At 43.6% G+C, this 19,090-nt stretch overlaps 1 protein-coding gene across 2 annotated transcripts in view; it reads right to left on the reverse strand.

Annotated features, from left to right (window-relative positions):
- Positions 1–19,090, reverse strand: part of LOC115140095 (sodium-coupled neutral amino acid transporter 3-like) — a 75,230-nt gene that overhangs the window by 13,229 nt on the left and 42,911 nt on the right. For both annotated transcript variants that reach the window (XM_029678177.2, XM_029678188.2), the window contains 6 exons: positions 18,976–19,049; positions 16,162–16,254; positions 15,061–15,142; positions 6,299–6,381; positions 5,157–5,215; positions 2,363–2,500 (listed from right to left, as the gene is read on the reverse strand). In XM_029678177.2, coding sequence (XP_029534037.2) covers positions 2,363–2,500; positions 5,157–5,215; positions 6,299–6,381; positions 15,061–15,142; positions 16,162–16,254; positions 18,976–19,049 — 529 coding nt within the window. The remainder of the gene's footprint in view (positions 1–2,362; positions 2,501–5,156; positions 5,216–6,298; positions 6,382–15,060; positions 15,143–16,161; positions 16,255–18,975; positions 19,050–19,090) is intronic.

Here is a 19,090-nt window from a genome sequence, read left to right on the forward strand (position 1 = left end):
TCTAGGCCCTCTCCTATTCTCGCTATACACCAAGTCACTTGGCTCTGTCATAACCTCACATGGTCTCTCCTATCATTGCTATGCAGACGACACACAATTAATCTTCTCCTTTCCCCCTTCTGATGACCAGGTGGCGAATCGCATCTCTGCATGTCTGGCAGACATATCAGTGTGGATGACGGATCACCACCTCAAGCTGAACCTCGGCAAGACGGAGCTGCTCTTCCTCCCGGGGAAGGACTGCCCGTTCCATGATCTCGCCATCACGGTTGACAACTCCACTGTGTCCTCCTCCCAGAGCGCTAAGAACCTTGGCGTGATCCTGGACAACACCCTGTCGTTCTCAACTAACATCAAGGCGGTGGCCCGTTCCTGTAGGTTCATGCTCTACAACATCCGCAGAGTACGACCCTGCCTCACACAGGAAGCGGCGCAGGTCCTAATCCAGGCACTTGTCATCTCCCGTCTGGATTACTGCAACTCGCTGTTGGCTGGGCTCCCTGCCTGTGCCATTAAACCCCTACAACTCATCCAGAACGCCGCAGCCCGTCTGGTGTTCAACCTTCCCAAGTTCTCTCACGTCACCCCGCTCCTCCGCTCTCTCCACTGGCTTCCAGTTGAAGCACGCATCCGCTACAAGACCATGGTGCTTGCCTACGGAGCTGTGAGGGGAACGGCACCTCAGTACCTCCAGGCTCTGATCAGGCCCTACACCCAAACAAGGGCACTGCGTTCATCCACCTCTGGCCTGCTCGCCTCCCTACCACTGAGGAAGTACAGTTCCCGCTCAGCCCAGTCAAAACTGTTCGCTGCTCTGGCCCCCCAATGGTGGAACAAACTCCCTCATGACGCCAGGACAGCGGAGTCAATCACCACCTTCCGGAGACTCCTGAAACCCCACCTCTTTAAGGAATACCTAGGATAGGATAAAGTAATCCTTCTCACCCCCCTTAAAAGATTTAGATGCACTATTGTAAAGTGGCTGCTCCACTGGATGTCATAAGGTGAATGCACCAATTTGTAAGTCGCTCTGGATAAGAGCGTCTGCTAAATGACTTAAATGTAATGTAAAATGTTGGCCCACAGAGAGTAGACTGTTACTGTGTCTGATAACCCTAACCCAGAGTTGGCCCACAGAGAGAGGACTGTTACTGTGTCTGATAACCCTAACCCAGAGAGAGAGGACTGTTACTGTGTCTGATAACCCTAACCCAGAGAGAGAGAGGACTGTTACTGTGTCTGATAACCCTAACCCAGAGAGAGAGGACTGTTACTGTGTATGATAACCCTAACCCAGAGAGAGAGATGACTGTTACTGTGTCTGATAACCCTAACCCAGAGTTGGCCCACAGAGAGTGGACTGTTACTCTGTCTGATAACCCTAACCCAGAGAGAGAGAGGACTGTTACTGTGTCTGATAACCCTAACCCAGAGTTGGCCCACAGAGAGTGGACTGTTACTCTGTCTGATAACCCTAACCCAGAGAGAGAGGGGACTGTGACTGTGTATGACAACCCTAACCCAGAGTTGGGCCAAAGAGAGAGAGAACTGTTACTGGGTCTGATACAGCCCGAGAGACTGACGTGAGTCCCTGAGTGGTTCTACTCTCTAGTCAGACGGGAGCTGGCATTTCAGTCTGGTAACACAGACAATAAATCAATCAAATGTATTTATAAATCAATTTTTTCATCAGTAGATACAGATACAGATACAGAAAATCATAAGCATGGTGGCCAAGAAAAACTCCCTAGAAAGGCAGGAATCTAGGAAGAAACCTAGAGAGGAACCAGGCTCTGAGGGGTGGCCAGTCCTCTTCTGGCTGTGCCCAGTGGTGATTATAAGAGTACATGGCCATTAAGGCCAGATCGTTCTTCAAGATGTTCAAACTTTCATAGATGACCAGCAGGGTCAAATAATAATCAGAGTGGTTATTGGGAGTGCAACACGTCAGCACCATAGCCGAGCATGCAGAGGTCGAGACAGCAGGTGCGAGAGAGAGAGAGAGAGAGAGAGAGAGAGAGAGAGAGAGAGAGATAGAGAGAGATAGAGAGAGAGAGATAGAGATAGAGAGAGATAGAGAGAGAGAGAGAGAGAGAGAGAGAGATAGAGAGAGAGCACTGAGAGGCTGAACCCTAACCTTCACATGATGGATAATCCTATTGCATCCTATTCAGACGTGCGTTACTCTTTCTGGAGCACAAGGGTCTGATGAATGCAGTGTGACTCAACACAGTGGGATTGTTCATAGCACAAACAGGTTAGTGTAAATTATAGATTCTTCCCATTAGCAACATGCTACATTTTACTTGAATAACAGGGCTGGAATGGATGGACTGATGGAGCTGACTATACAGGAACCCACCTGTGAGTTGAGGTTGACCATTTTCGGAATGCAGGCTGGGTTGTAAACAGTGTCATTGGTAACAGAAGTCACACTGGCTGTGCTGTTAAAGGTAAAGTCCAAAAAGGGACAGTGGGTGTGGAACTTCTTATAAATGACCTGTGGAGAGGAAAGAGGAGTTGGGTGGATGAGAGGAGGAGCCTGGAGGAAATGGGCCTGCATACATAATACTAGTCTACACAGAAAGGCTGGAAATATGTTAGGGCCCAGCCAGGGACAGAGAACAGTGGGCATGTATTAGAGCACAGCACTAAAACTAGGTCAGAGAAACACACACACATATGGACACACACACACACACACACACACACAGACTAATGCTGTTTGAAACTGCTGGTTACACAACTTGTCCACAAAAATCTGAGAGGAGAGCGGAATATTAAAGAGGTTGAACCGCTGATCAAATCAAATCAAATGTTATTTGTCACATACACGTGTTTAGCAGATGTTATTGCCGGGGGTAGCGAAATGCTTGTGTTTCTAGCTCAAACAGTGATGTAATATCATTCATCAATGTTTATGAGTATTTCTGTAATTTGATGTGGCTCTCTGCACTTTCACCGGATGTTTGTTTGAGATAATGCATTTCTGAACATAACGCACCAATTTCAAATGAGGTTTTTGGACATAGAAATGAACTTTATCGAACAAAACACACATTTATTGTCTGACATGTAGTCCTGGGAGTGCCATCCGGTGAAGATCATCAAAGGTTAGTGATTAATTTTAACGCTATTTCTGTCTTTTGTGACACCTCTCCTTCTTTGGAATATGGCTGTATGTTTTTCTGTGGCTAGGCGCTGACCTAACATAATCGAAAGGTGTGCTTTCGCCATAAAGCCTTTTTGAAATCAGACACTGTGGCTAGATTAACAAGACGTTTATCTTTAAAATGGTGTATAATACTTGTATGTTTGAGGAATTTTAATTATGAGATTTCTGTTGTTTTGAATTTGGCGCCCTGCAATTTCACTGGCTGTTGGCGAGGTGGGACGCTACCGTCCCACATATCCCAGAGAAGTTAAATGTGGTGGTATGCACTTTCAGCTTTGCGCGAATGCTGCCATCAATCCATGTTTTCCAGTTTGCATAAAGTCCAGTGAAGTTCCTTGATGGCCGTCTTGGTATCCGCTTGGATTTGCACGGCTGTGACGATAACCGAGGAGAGTTCTCTTGGGAGATAATACGTTCGGCATTCGATTGTGAGGAATTCTAGATCAGGTGAACAAAAGGACTTGAGTTCCTGTATGTTGTTACAATTACACCATGAGAGTCGTTAATCATGAAACATACACCCCCGCCCTTCTTCTTACCAGAGAGATGTTTATTCCTGTCGCCGCGATGCACTGAAAATCTTGTTGGCTGTATGGACTCCGACAGCATGTCCTCAGCTAGCCATGTTTCCGTGAAACTGAGTATGTTACAATCCCAGATATCTCTTTGGAAAGCAACTCTTGCCCAGATTTCATCAACTTTGTTAACTAGGGACTGGACATTAGCGAGCAATATACTCGGGAGCGGTGGGTGGTGTGCGCGCATCCGAAGCCTCACTGGAAGACTGCTCCGACACCCTCTCCTCCGGTGGTGTCGTTTTGGGTCGGCCTCTGGAATCACTTTGTCTGCCCTGGGAGATGCAGACAAAGGATCCACTTTGGGGAAGTCGTATGCCTGGTCGTAGTGCTGGTTGTGCTGGTAAGTTGACATCTCTCTGATATTCAATAGTTCTTCCCGCTTAGGAAACACTTAAGGTTTTCTGGGCTAACAATGTAATAAATAATACAGAAAAAAAACAAAATACTGCACAGTTTCCTAAGGACTAGAAGCGAAGCTGACATCTCTATTGGCACAGCACAACAAGGTGTGTTCAAGCATGTCTTGTATGCTGCTGCATAAATTATGTAATATGCCAGGGAGATATGTATACTGTAGCTAACAAAGTAATATTATGTGTATGTTGTGTAGTAAGCTGTTAGTAGCCCATGTGCCTCACCCTAATAATTTGGTCTATTTTCCCCTCATCATTTGTCTACTGCTCTGACTTCGTGTTGCACAAGTAGCCTATAACCTGTTTTTGAGAAATGTAATCATTGAATATTGTAAGAGCTTTTATTGTCTGTTTATATGCCCCCTTTATTTATCCTACGGTTCTGACTTGGTGGACAGCGAGAATACTGTAAGAACGGCTCATGTTCTGAATTCTGTCGCTGTACATTTTCAAAAGTGCTGAACAAATAGTTATATTGACTACGTCCGCCCTAGCTCGCTCATTAATGTCTTAATCGAATTTACGGATTGCCTTTAATCCACGTGTTGTCCCCTTATGCCATAGTTTGTACATCTCAATTGTCAGTAGAAACCACATTTGTTTAAGCAAGTCAGCCGTATCAGATATGTTTTTTTTAAAGGGTGAATTAACCGTTTCGCTGCCAGACAAGGCCCCGCTGATAGCCAGGTGTAGATGTGGTATATTGCAATTCATGTGTTGTTTAGTGTTTTATTGTGTAGTGGCTTTGCTGGCATGCATCCCCCCACACTAAGATTTGCAAAAAACATGCTAAAATCGCCACTTGGTTGACACACATGCATATTGAGATCCGTGCACGTAACTCGGGCTGGTGTGTAACTCATGCATTGATGTCACTGGGAGATTTGCATACAAATTATGTTACACACAGCGTTCCAGATAGGTTTGGGTCCATTACAAGAGCACTGCAACAGGTGGAGGTCTACAGCTGTATAATATGACAGTACATACCGAGATGAGGAAGAAGACCATGCAGGTGAGAGAGAAGCCACTGGTGTAGCCCAGGTACCCTAAAACAACACAGTGACAACATCAGAACTACTCACATCAGACGTGGGAGGTTTGAAGGACTCTCAATATTTCCTCAATCCCAATGCTAATTATAGGGAATATTTACAAACATTCCCAGTTTCATGACAATGTGTTTGGGTGTGAGATCATAAGCGTGTATGTTCTTAGAGGGCCCAGTGGACTAAACTAAACAGGACTGCATCTCATTACTTTGCCCTGGCAGCATGGACTCTCTTTCTACTCTCTGCTCTCTCTCTCTCTCTCTCTGTCTTCTCTATCTTTCTCTCCTCTCTCTCGGCTCAATTCTCTGAAGGAGAGAACCGCTTAACAAGAGGTCAGTACTTCTCTCCCAGCCTCCCACCCCTATCTCTGCATCTCTCACCTTTCTCTACTCTGTCTTCCTCTCCATCTCTCTCAGTCTCGCTCTTCTCTCTCTCTTGTGTAATTGTATAATGAACAGTTTTTGCCACTGCTATCCCAGTGACATGGGCATACATAAACAAACAGAGCAACACGTATGGGAGAAAAACACAGAGACTCTTACTCTGTTACTTGATGAAAGCTTTGTAGACATTTCACTTTATTAAATGAGAGAGCTCATTAAATGGACATGAAGCCAGGGAAATCTGAGCTGGGTAGTTTTACATTTTCATAAGACTGCTGAGAGTAACATTATCTGAAATGACACAGTTTAGCACAGATATCTACTTTGAGTCCATCCTAAAACCGTGGGGGAGTGTTTGCCATGTAACACAAGAATAAAGAGAAAAATGAGAGGGGGATTGGGAAAGAGAAGGAGGAAGAGAAGGAGGGGGAGGAGAAATGAGACAGAAGAGAGGATGGTCACTGGTTTTAATCCTTTTTATCCCTGGAAGGGTTATGGGAATCACAACAAAGAAATGAAATGACTGTTCAAGATGAATTAAAATATATATATATATATATATATTTGAAAATATTGAGTAATTTTTCACATGTAAGCCGAAAAATAAAATTGGAGAACCTTAATTTACAAAACATAACACAAAATGTCACTTATGATTATAAAATTGTTAATTAAACAATTATTAAGGTTTTCTCACCTAGCTGCTTCATCAAAGCCAGAGGCAGGATGACACTGATGGACACCATGATGACCAGGTAGTTCCCATTCAAGTACCACTCACTGGAGGGAGAAAGGGGGAAGAGAGAGAAAGAGAAAGGGGGAGGAGAGGGGGTGAAGAGAGAGAGAGAGAAAGAGAGACATGTTATATACATAACTCTTAAAAATAATTTATTACATCTTTAGTCCTTATTTGTAAGGGAAATGTTCAATGTCTCTGCGATGTTAAATGAAAGGAGGAAAACTCCTCGCCAGTTAAGTCATCAGGGATAAGGATAATATTCCCAATGGACTCACCCCCTGAGGAACTCACTAACTGTTCCCTCAATGACACAGTTGGTAGAGCATGGTGCTTGAAACGCCAGGGTAGTGGGTTCAATTCCCACGACCACCCATATGTAAAATGCATGTACGCATGACTGTAAGTCGCTTTGGATAAACCATCTGCTAAATGGCATACTGTATATTATAGGGATGTGACAATTCACGATATGCACCGGACCCTGATTTTTAAATGTTTAAAATATGACAGCATTGGTCTGCTGACCCCAATCCAAATATAGCATCATAAAATTTATTAAAATGTTACGAATGGCTGATTCCATAACATTTTGTTTCTCATTTTACTTTCTACTTTCTGAAAATACCTGATATTTTGTGACAACTGGTGCGTCCTCTCCAATAGTGTCGAACTAAAGGCATGTAACTGTGTTGACAGTCATTGATCTATAAGTAATTTTGCATTATGTAATTTGCTTGATTATTGTTATCAACACGCTGTTGAAAACGATGTCACATGACCTAGAGCATGGTTATATCCTTCCTGTTTGGCCCTGTCTGGGGGTGTCATCGAATGGGGCCACAGTGTCTCCTGACCCCTCCTGTCTCAGCCTCCAGTATTTATCCTGCAGTAGTTTATGTGTCGGGGGGCTAGGGTCAGTTTGTTATATCTGGAGTACTTCTCCTGTCCTATCCGGTGTCCTGTGTGAATTTAAGTATGCTCTCTCTAATTCTCTCTTTCTCTCTTTCTTTCTCTCTCTCGGAGGACCTGAGCCCTAGGACCATGCCTCAGGACTACCGGGCATGATGACTCCTTGCTGTCCCCATTTATGAACATTTGAACATCTTGGCCATGTTCTGTTATAATCTCCACCCGGCACAGCCAGAAGAGGACTGGCCACACCTCATAGCCTGGTTCCTCTTTAGGTTTCTTCCTAGGTTTTGGCCTTTCTAGGGAGTTTTACCTAGTCACCGTGCTTCTACACCTGCATTGCTTGCTGTTTGGGGTTTTAGGCTGGGTTTCTGTACAGCACTTTTGAGATATCAGCTGATGTACGAAGGGCTATATAAATACATTTGATTTGATTTGGAGTAAAGCCTATGCCATCCTCCTCTATTTCATGTTGACTGTCACACCCTGATCTGTTTCACCTGTCTTGTGCTTGTCTCCACCCCTCCAGGAGTCGCCAATTTTCCCCATTATCCCCTGTGCATTTATTCCTGTATTTTCTGTTTGTCTGTTGCCAGTTCGTCTTGTCTTGTCAAGCCTACCAGCGTTCTTTCCCGTATTCGACTTTCTCATTATTTCCTGTTTTCTAGTTCTCACGGTTTTTGACCATTCTGCCTGCCCTGACCCTGAGTCTGCCCTGGATTACTGACCCCTGCCTGCCCTGACCCTGAGTCTGCCTGCCGTTCTGTACCTCTTGACACTGCCCTGGATTACTGACCCCTGCCTGCCCTGACCCTGAGTCTGCCTGCCTTTCTGTACCTCTTGACACTGCCCTGGATTACTGACCCCTGCCTGCCCTGACCCTGAGTCTGCCTGCCGTTCTGTACCTCTTGACACTGCCCTGGATTACTGACCCCTGCCTGCCCTGACCCTGAGTCTGCCTGCCGTTCTGTACCTTATGGACTCTGCCCTGGATTACCAACCTCTGCCTGCCCTTGACCTGTCGTTTGCCTGCCCCCTGTTTTGTAAATAAACATTTGTTATTTCGAACTATCAGATCCCAGGATAAGACCCAGATGCAGACAGTTCAAAATAACAAATGTTTATTTACAAAACAGGGGGCAGGCAAACGACAGGTCAAGGGCAGGCAGAGGTTGGTAATCTAGAGCGGAGTCCGTAAGGTACAGAACGGCAGGCAGACTCAGGGTCAGGGCAGGCAGAACGGTCAAAAACCGTGAGAACTAGAAAACAGGAACTAACGAGAAACAGGATTACCGGAAAGAACACTGGTAGGCTTGACAAGACAAGACGAACTGGCAACAGACAAACAGAAAACACAGGAATAAATGCACAGGGGATAATGGGGGAAATGGGGGATGGAAGGGTGGAGACAAGCACAAGACATGTGAAACAGATCAGAGTGTGACATTGATGAAACAGTCTGTCATACAGTACACACGTTTTTTGTTGTCCAAGGCTACCTGGCTAAAATGCTTGCTCGCTAGCCTAACTTTAATTCATGGACAACATTAGCTAGTTAACATTAGCCTTCTACGTACATCTAGCTACATATTCAACTTCCATCCTCTCAGCCCACAGGTACAACAATGTATGAATTAACAGTTGGATTGTAACCACAGAATGACACATTTTTTATACTTTTTTTCCATGGAAGGCCAGATGTCCGCTGGCTTCCCTTGCCTTTAATGCTATGGGCGACAACAATGTCATACTCATTTGGACCAGACAACATCAGATAGATGGCCTACAGGCATAGAGACAGAGGGACATTGTTTCGCTCGCTCTGTTGCTTTCTCCTCTGAAATATATTCAGCCTCTTGTGAATTGAAGGAAAATTATGAAACACAGAGAGAGACGAAATCTAAATTATTTCATGTTTATTTATTTTTTCTTGGTGAATTTTTTGAGGAAGCCTGGCTTCCCTTGGCATCCATGAATACGAGGCACACCTCATGACTAAAGCGGGAGGAGAAACGCCTGGAAAAGAAAGTCATTACATTTGCAAACGGTCAAAACCATTCAATTTCGAGATGGGGGTGAAATGGAAAGTTGTGCTATTCATTGGCTATGTCATAGCTAATTTGTAAGCAATAAATATTGATACACAAACATCCAGCTCAGAGAGGCCCAGCTCTTCAGCTCTATCAGCAGAATGGACAATGAATGGACAATGAATGTATTTATGCAACAAATGTTTGTGCATCGAATCGTATCACATCAATCCGAATTGCATCAATTCAATTTGTTCTCTAATCAAACCGAATGGCACCGAATTGTTTCAAACTAAAACGTATAGCTCTGTATCGTATCGGAGCCCATGTATGTAGATACGTATTGAATCGTCTTGAAAGGGAATGATGCACATCCCCAATACATTATATATATATATTAAGTCTTCCCAGAACCATTAGACCAGGGATCATCAACTAGATTCAGCTGCGGGATGATTTTTTCTTGAGTGCATGGTCCGGGGGCCGGAGCACAATTACAAATCATTTGTAGACTGCAATTGATCGCAAGAAGCCTAAACAGATATAATATTTGACTGAAATGTAATAATTTCAAACCTTGCTTACATTTGCCATCTTATCGGCTCGTTTTTTTGCGTTGTTTGTAACATGTTTTGTACATAATATTGCTGCTAACATCTCTTATTGCCGAAAAGAGCTCCAGAACAGAACAATCAGAACAGCGCTTGCTCACCTCAAACTGGACGAATAGTTTTTCTTCAATGAGCTAGACGGGAGGGATATAAACTCAGACAGCTGACAGACAACTCATAAACTCGGACAGCTGACCGTCCTCACAGTGGCAGACCACGTGTAACAACACCTGCACAGGATCGGTACATCCGAACATCACACCTGCGGGACAGGTACAGGATGGCAACAACTGCCTGAGTTACACCAGGAACGCACAATCCCTCCATCAGTGCTCAGACTGTCTGCAATATGCTGAGAGAGGCTGGACTGAGGGCTGTGCGTTACAGGGAAGACATCCTCCTCCCTCATGTGGTACCCTTCCTTGCAGGCTCATCCTGACATGACAATCCAGCATGACAATGCCACCAGACATACTGCTTTTTCTGTGCGTGATTTCCTGCAAGAAAGGAATGTCAGTGTTCTGCCATGGCCAGAGAAGTGTCCGGATCTCAATCCTATTGAGCACATCTGGGACCTTTTGGATCGGAGGCTGAGGGCTAGGGCCATTCCCCCCAGAAATGTCCGGGAACTTGCCTTGGCGGAAGAGTGGGGTAACATCTCACAGAATTGCCAAATCTGGTGCAGTCCATGAGGAGGACATGCACTGCAGTATTTAATGCAGCTGGTGGCCACACCAGATACTGACTGTTACTTTTGATTTTGACCCTCCCTTTGTTCGGGGACACATTATTAAATTTATGTTAGTCACGTCTGTGGAACATGTTCAATTTATGTCTCAATTGTTGAATCCTGTGATGTTCATACAAATATTTACACATGTTAAATTTGCTGAAAATAAACGCAGTTGACAGTGAGAGGACGTTTCTTTTGTGCTGAGTTTACTACTACAGACACCTGACCAGGCCCAAATCCACGTGATTCGCTGGAGAAGGAAACTGAAATTTTGTGGGAAAAGATCCGGGTGCCTTGTGAGGATCAGGCGTTTTGCTCCATTCATCTACACACAATACTCCATAATGACAAAGCAAAAACATGTTTTTCAGAGACTTGTCCCGGAGCCACTCTTGCGTTGTCTTGGCTGTGTGCTCAGGGTCGCTGTCCTGTTGGAAGATGAACCTTCGCCCCAGTCTGAGGTCCTGGGGACTCTGGGGCACACAGCCAAGACAACGCAAGAGTGGCTTCGGGACAAGTCTCTGAAAAACATGTTTTCGCTTTGTCATTATGGAGTATTGTGTGTAGATGAATGGATCAAGGATCTCTCTGTACTTTTCTCTGTTAATCTTTCCCTAAATTCTGACTAGTCTCCCAGTCCCTGCTGCTGAAAAAAAATCCCCACAGCATGATGCTGCCACCACCATGCTTCGCCGTAGGGATGGTGCTAAGTTTCCTCCAGACATGATGCTTGGCATTCAGGCCATAAGGTTCTCCCATCTCCACAGAGGAACTCTGGAGCTCTGTCAGAGTGACCATTGGGTTCATGGTCACCTCCCTGACCAAGGCCCTTCTACCCCGATTGTTCAGTTTGGCCGGGCGGTCTTCCCCATATCTGTGCCTCGACACAATCCTGTCTCGGAGCTCTACGGACAATTCCTTCGACCTCGTGGCTTGGTTTTTGCTCTGAAATGCACTGTCAACTGTGGGACCTTATATAGACAGGTGTGTGCCTTTCCAAATCATGTCCTATCACTTGAATTTACCACAGGTGGACTTCAATCAAGTTGGAAAAACATTTCAAGGATGATCAATGGAAACAGGATGCACATTAGCTCAATTTCGAGTATCATAGCAAGGGTTGTTTTTTTATTAATTATACATTTGCAAAAAAAAATATATATAACTCTTTTTGTTTTGTTATTATGTAGATTGATGAGTAAACATTTTTATTTACTACATTTTAGAATAACAAAAATGTGGAAAAAGTCAAGGGGTCGGAATACTTTCTGAATGCACTGTATATCTAATAACCTGAAAATGATCCACATCATATGGGTAGACAAATCATGTCTACTCAGCTATGATGTTTTTAGGATGCAACCCAGCAATATGAATCACTGTTAATTTATCCTGTTTTGATCTAATGAAATGGATGTAGGATTTTCTACAGCCTACAATCAAGGCCTTTGCCAGTCATGAAGGATGAAGGGAAAGGGGATACCTAGTCAGTTGTCCAACTGAATGTACTCAACTGAATGTACTCAACTGAATGTACTCAACTGAATGTATTCAACTGAATGTATTCAACTGAAATGTGTCTTCTGCATTTAACCCAACCCCTCTGAATCAGAAAGGTGCGAGAGGCTGCCTTAATCAACATCCACGTCTTCAGCACCTGGGAAACAGTGGGTTAACTGCCTTGTTCAGGGACAGAACGACAGATTTTTACCTTTTCTGCTCAGGGTTTTGATCCAGCAACCTTTCGGTTACTGGCCCAATGCTGTAACCTCTAGACTACCTGCCGCCCCAGAAGCTAGGCCCCTCTTGATTCTCATTGGCGAAGACTCAACTCAAGTTAGGGGTTGTATATCAGACTCTCCTATACCACTTTGCCCAACATGTTATACCCCAGAGGTTGTAAATAAACCATTTCTAAGCTGATATAACTTGTATCATTACTATAGGGCTGTGAAACCCATAGCCGAATGGCTTCAGTCTGAGCATTTGTCACTTGAAATTTCTGCTGACATTGAACATAGCTTAGGGTTAAGGTATTTAATTCATTTCAGACTGTCCTATACCAGTATCCCCAACATCTTATACCCCAGAGGTTGTAAATAAACCCTTTCTAAGCTGATATAACGTGTATCTGTCACGGATGTCTTCGGGAGAAAGAGAGGAGGACCAAAGCGCAGCGTGGTAAGTGTTCATGATGATGTTGAATTAAAACTCAGAACACTAAACAATAAATGACAACTTGAATTTACCAAAACTGAAACAGTACCGTGTGGCCCAATCACTCACACGGAAACAAACACCCACAAACCAAAAGTGAAACCCAGGCTACCTAAGTATGATTCTCAATCAGGGACAACAATTGACAGCTGCCTCTGATTGAGAACCATACTAGGCCGAACTAAAAAAACAACATAGAAAAACAAACATAGACTGCCCACCCCAACTCACAGTCTGACCATACTAAAACAAAGACAAAAACAAAGGAACTAAGGTCAGAAAGTGACAGTATCATTATAATAGGACTGTGAAACCCATTGCCAAATGGCTTCAGACTGAGCATTTCTCACGATTTATTTACGGACACACAGACCACTGACTGGACTGGAGGGTGAGAACGTGGGGTCTCCAGTGACCACTGACTGGACTGGACGGTGAGAACGTTTCTCAATTACGAGAGGACTAAGGTTGAGACCAGCTTACCTCGATAACGAGAGGGCCAAGGTTTGAGAGAAGACCATTAAAACTAAGGTTTGAGTAGATGGCTGAATCTTTTAACCAAACCACGTGGTTAAACTCTTAGATTATCAATACTGACAGAATAAGAACAAGTCTTTGATATTAATTACTAGTCTGCAGCTAGGAATTCGGTATCATTGAACGTGAAGACCGACAACCGCCAAAACATTATTATTTTTCAATGACGGCCTAGGAACAGTGGGTTAACTGCCTGTTCAGGGGTAGAATGACATATTTGTACCTTATCAGCTCAGGGGTTTGAACTTGCAACCTTCCGGTTACTAGTACAACGCTCTAACCACTAGGCTAACCTGCCGCCCCAATGATGAATGAGACTAATGAGGAAAATAATTCATTAATTCGAAGACTATGTGATCAGATATTCAAATATCTGAAAGTTATATTAGGAAAATTATAACTTTATAATCTGAATATTTTCCTTGGTGCCCCGACTTCCTAGTTAATTACAGTTACATGATTAATCAGTTTAATCGCGTAATAATAATTACAGAGAGTTATTTGATAAATAGTCTTCAGTTTTAATGATGCCAAAGACACGACAACACATAGAATCCACTGGATTACTAATACTAACCAAATCCACCACATCTGAGACAGTGGAGGAGGTTCATCTCATATTTTCTCTATGACAGCATCTGTATTCTAGAGTTGTAACCTGTGAGAGTGGTCCATTTGTTGTGCTGTCAGTGTCAAGCTGCCCCACCTACACCCCAGCCAACCATCTTGCCATGTGACACAGTCACACATCATCACAGAGACGGGTAGAGGGGACTGACCTTCTGAACCACACAGAACACACAAACAAACACACACTCACGCATGCATACACACACCACAGCAATTCCAGACACAAACATCAACCACAAAATACTCACACAAACAAACTCTCAATCCACATACAGTATCAACACTCCAGGCATAGAGCAGATATCTGACAGCCTGGTTGGTAAAACACACACAGCATTGGGCGCTGATTGATCTATGGCTCGTTCTGTGGAAAGCTCACACACACACAATGTCATTCAGACTGAGAATATGAGGCGTTCTGTGTAGCTGTAAAACACTTCTTGGACATCATTCAGTTCAGTCAGCATCATAAACACACTGACAGCTGGCCATAACACAAGCCAGTTAGGCACCATATACCAGAGTATAGACAGTGCATAGAGGCTGCTACAGTATACTCAGTCTGTTTCAGGGTAAAGGCCATTGTCTTTGTGCTATCAGGCAACCTGCTCTAGTCTACATAGTGTTATCCTCTGGTTTACGTTTCAGCCGTGGAGCCTGGCTGTGTAATGATGTGTGTCTGTATCAGCGTGGCCAGGCTGCCCTCTTCTCCCAGGGTTGTTCTCACACACAGCTGTTCTCAGGCCAGCTGCTTGGCATGGGGCATGGTGACAAAAAGGGCTGCAGACCTGTCAGTGCCAGTAACACCTTAAAATGAGATTGGCTCAACCTGAGAGGAGGTTTCCCCTGTGGTGGTTTAACACTGGCTCAGGATCACTGGAGGAATTCACATGCCGTTGGATCATATCTCCTTCTGCTGAACTTTAATGCCCATCCATCCAACTGGATGAAAACACCTTCCCCTCCCTGCCTGATACATGAACAACTGTTTCAGAACAGTGGCCCTCTATGTTACTGTCGTAATATGTAAAGAACATGCTTTATGTTACTCACCCTGATGGCTTGTCGACCCCCAGGAAGGCCTGGATGACCAGAGGGAACTCATACTTCACGATGTACAGGTAACTGGACATGGCTGTGGGAGGGACACACAGAGAGACACAGCTATTAGTAATAGTATCACACACATGTATACTGTATACAGACATACACACACATGCACACACTCACACGTATACACATGCAGTATACACACGCAGTACACACACACACACAGTATATACACACGCACACTTAATCCTTGTGCAGGCTGTGCATATTATCCTGGACAACAAATATTACAAAATACAAGAGAGACAATCGTATTCCAGCAAATCTAAATATATCTTAAAACACACACTGACACACACGCTAATCCCTTTTATCCCTTTCGTATTGAATACTTTGATGTTGTGCTGATATATCCCCTTGAGAAAACAATAGATAACATAACTAAAACAGTGAATTCAGTATCTCTGGTAATCTCTGTGTAGCACAGGTTAACATGGTGACAAGAATGCAAAATGAAGTTCTTGCTATGAGATATCACAGGCATAGAAAGTAGATTTTTCCTCAATGAAGTAGAGAGAGCTAGAAAGTTGAGTATCTGCCAGGCATGCAGAGATGCGTGTCACCACCTGGGTGTCAGAAGGGAGGGAAGGAGAAAAGTAGTTGACTGTCATCCGCATAGCAATGATGGAAGAGACCATGTGAGGATATGACGGAGCCGAGTGACTTGGTGTATAAGAGGAGAGGGCCTAGATTACTGCCCGGTCTTTCCTCCATCCCCTCACACAGACTCAGAATCTCCTCACCTTCCCTATACACACATCAGGGAGAGAGAACAGAAGAACAGCAGGAATGGAGAGATGCAGAAATAGAAAGGGGCATTACTAATAGAGCCAGGCTGCTCTCAGGGGTACCCACTGACAAGGTCATATGATGATGATTATGATGACACATCCCCAGAGAGACACTGTGTGTGTGTGTGTGTGTGTGTGTGTGTGTGTGTGTGTGTGTGTGTGTGTGTGTGTGTGTGTGTGTGTGTGTGTGTGTGTGTGTGTGTGTGTGTGTGTGTGTGTGTGTGTGTGTGTGTGTGTGTGACAGAGACGTCACCTCCGATGTTCTGCAGTGTGATGGCGATGCCGGCAGCCATCTTGCCTGGTGTTCCAAATGCCCTTTGGCCCAGCTGCTCATAAGCCCGGATACCTGAGGCACAGTCATAAAACACATTCACATACAGAACTGTACTGTGGCGTAGAGCATGTTGGGCACTGGGGAGGGCGATGTGAATTCCTAGTGATCAGTCTAACTAAGCATATGTTGAATTTTTTGCAGAAATGCCTTCTTGAACATGTACACTTTCACGTGTATTAGTAACAAACTTGTATGTCATCTGTAAATGCAAATACAATTGTTAAATTACGAGCCTAGTTGGTTTAACCATGGAAAAAAACAGGAGCCTTCCTGATAGCCATGATTGGCTGAGATAATGGATGGGCTGGACATGCTGAGAGATGAGTTCTGATTGGTCTGCCATGTCGCAGGCTGCTCAGTATGTGTAGATAATCTTTGCTACCGTTTTTATTATTTTATTATTATAGCCATAGAGAATTGTAAAAGTATTGCTATTGCTCTCAACAACATTTCCGCCCTGAATTTAGCAGGTGCCAGATATGTGGGAAAAAGTTGTAATGGATTACTTTCTGGAGGACGATTTTGCCATGCTGACCCTCTCTGACCCTGAAACTGATTCCGACGCTGAGGAAATCCCTGACTTAGGTAAAAACATTTTTATTGAACCAGACATTGTAGAGTCTTCTGATGACAATGATTGGGAAGAAACTGAGATCAACAGTGTTGTTGTCATGGAAGAAGTTGACTGAGTTTGGAAATCAGTGGAATGCCTGGTGGAAGCAGAGCATGAGAACAAGGTGAAGAAAACTCTGACGTTTGATTACGGAGTTGAAAAGAGAACACAGAAGGCTGTTGTATAAAACACCTGTCTTCCAGATTACACCTTCAAACTAAGGGCAACCATGGCATCCATGACAGAGAGAGATCTAAAGATCTGATGATTCTTATGGCATTGCACACAGTCAGTGTGAACTGGAGTGACTTGACTCAATGGCCCAAGCAAGCTGTACAAACAAAACGTAAATGACAGAGAACTTCTTACTTCCAGCCTCTCCTTCCAGTTCTCTGCTGCCAATGACTGGAACGAACTACAAAAATCTCTGAAACTGGAAACACTTATCTCCCTCACTAGCTTTAAGCACCAACTGTCAGAGCATCTTATAGATTACTGCACCTGTACATAGCCCACCTATAATTTAGCCCAAACAACTACCTCTTTCCCAAATGTATTTAATTAATTTATTTATTTTGCTCCTTTGCACCCCATTATTTTTATTTCTACTTTGCACATTCTTCCATTGCAAAACTACCATTCCAGTGTTTTACTTGCTATATTGTATTTACTTTGCCACCATGGCCTTTTTTGCCTTTACCTCCCTTCTCACCTCATTTGCTCACATTGTATATAGACTTGTTTATACTGTATTATTGACTGTATGTTTGTTTTACTCCATGTGTAACTCTGTGTCGTTGTATCTGTCGAACTGCTTTGCTTTATCTTGGCCAGGTCGCAATTGTAAATGAGAACTTGTTCTCAACTTGCCTACCTGGTTAAACAAAGGTGAAATAAATAAATAAATTTAAAAAACTTAGTGAAAGGGGTTCCAGTCTACCGTGAAGCATTCCATGTATATGGGTAAGAGTCTAGCTACATATGATACATTTCAAATGTTGTCAAAGTTGTTTTCATTGCAAGTTAAATCATAATGTTAGCTAACTAGATAACGTTAGGTGGCTGGCTAGCTAGCAAGCTACGTGTATGACCTACGTAGTAATATTATTCATATCTCAGAAATCTGTTTGCATTGCTAGTTATAGCCTACTATTAGCTAGCTAGCTGACATTGAACCTACAGATGTTGGTTAGCTTTTGCTACCTGCACATTCATACTACATCCTTTCATGCATGGTAGCTAGCTATGACAATCTATTTGTATTGTTATACTGTATGGGTTGGGATTATGGTTTATTGTTTAGCTAGCTTGCTAGCTACATGTCTAAACAAAAGACTCCACTTCGCCAAATGATTACATGACCCATCAATGTAGCCAGATGTGTCTCGGGGTGATATGGCCTATTGTATTTCTTGAACATGTGAACAGGTCTAGCAATAGAGACCAATCGACTTAGCTACAGTAGATGTGGCTGGGGGTGGTTATAGCCTCTCGTTTACCATAAACAGTAATGTGAAGAGCAACATCACCTGCACCAAAGTCAGATTAGAATATAGGTCAAGGACTAGATAAAGTATATTTCTACCTGGTGTTTTTCCTAATTGTGGACTACTACTTTCACCACTTTTAGTCTTGAAATCTTTGGTTGTTAACTACATTACCTTACTCACTCTGTTTAGCACATGGCCTCACATGTGAATCCTTACAAAGATGGGTGGGCCTAAGGCTTAAGAGGGTGTGAACAATGCTAAACGGGTGTAAACAAAGAAGAGCTCTCTAGTAGGTGTACCAAAACATTTAAGGACCATTTTCTCAAAAGTGGGGTTACAGGTTTATCAACTTTCCAATCAGCATTACTTTCCCATTCTTCCTCAACTACAATGCATGATATAACATTTTGAAGCTCTGAGTCTGTACTTTTATCCAATGTAAAAAACACAATTTAAAACTTGGGAAATAAGACCAAAAAGAGATGGTGGGTCACATATGCTAAAGAGAAGAGGCAGGCTGTGAGGCTATGGGATGTTAACATGACATTAGTCTTCCTGGCAGGGGCTGTAGGGGTTGACTAGTGTATGGTCTCCAACAAAAGTCCTGCTCATGGTCTGAAGACTACATACCCACAATGCCAGATGACTTGAGTAGCAAGTGGATGGAGTAAGATGAGAGGACAGCCACTAATGTCAGGAGCACCCTGCAGAGTAGAGAGGAGAGAGCTTCATCATCATCCTCCTC

This window comes from Oncorhynchus nerka, linkage group LG2, assembly GCF_034236695.1.
Source record: "Oncorhynchus nerka isolate Pitt River linkage group LG2, Oner_Uvic_2.0, whole genome shotgun sequence".
Lineage (NCBI taxonomy): Eukaryota > Metazoa > Chordata > Actinopteri > Salmoniformes > Salmonidae > Oncorhynchus > Oncorhynchus nerka.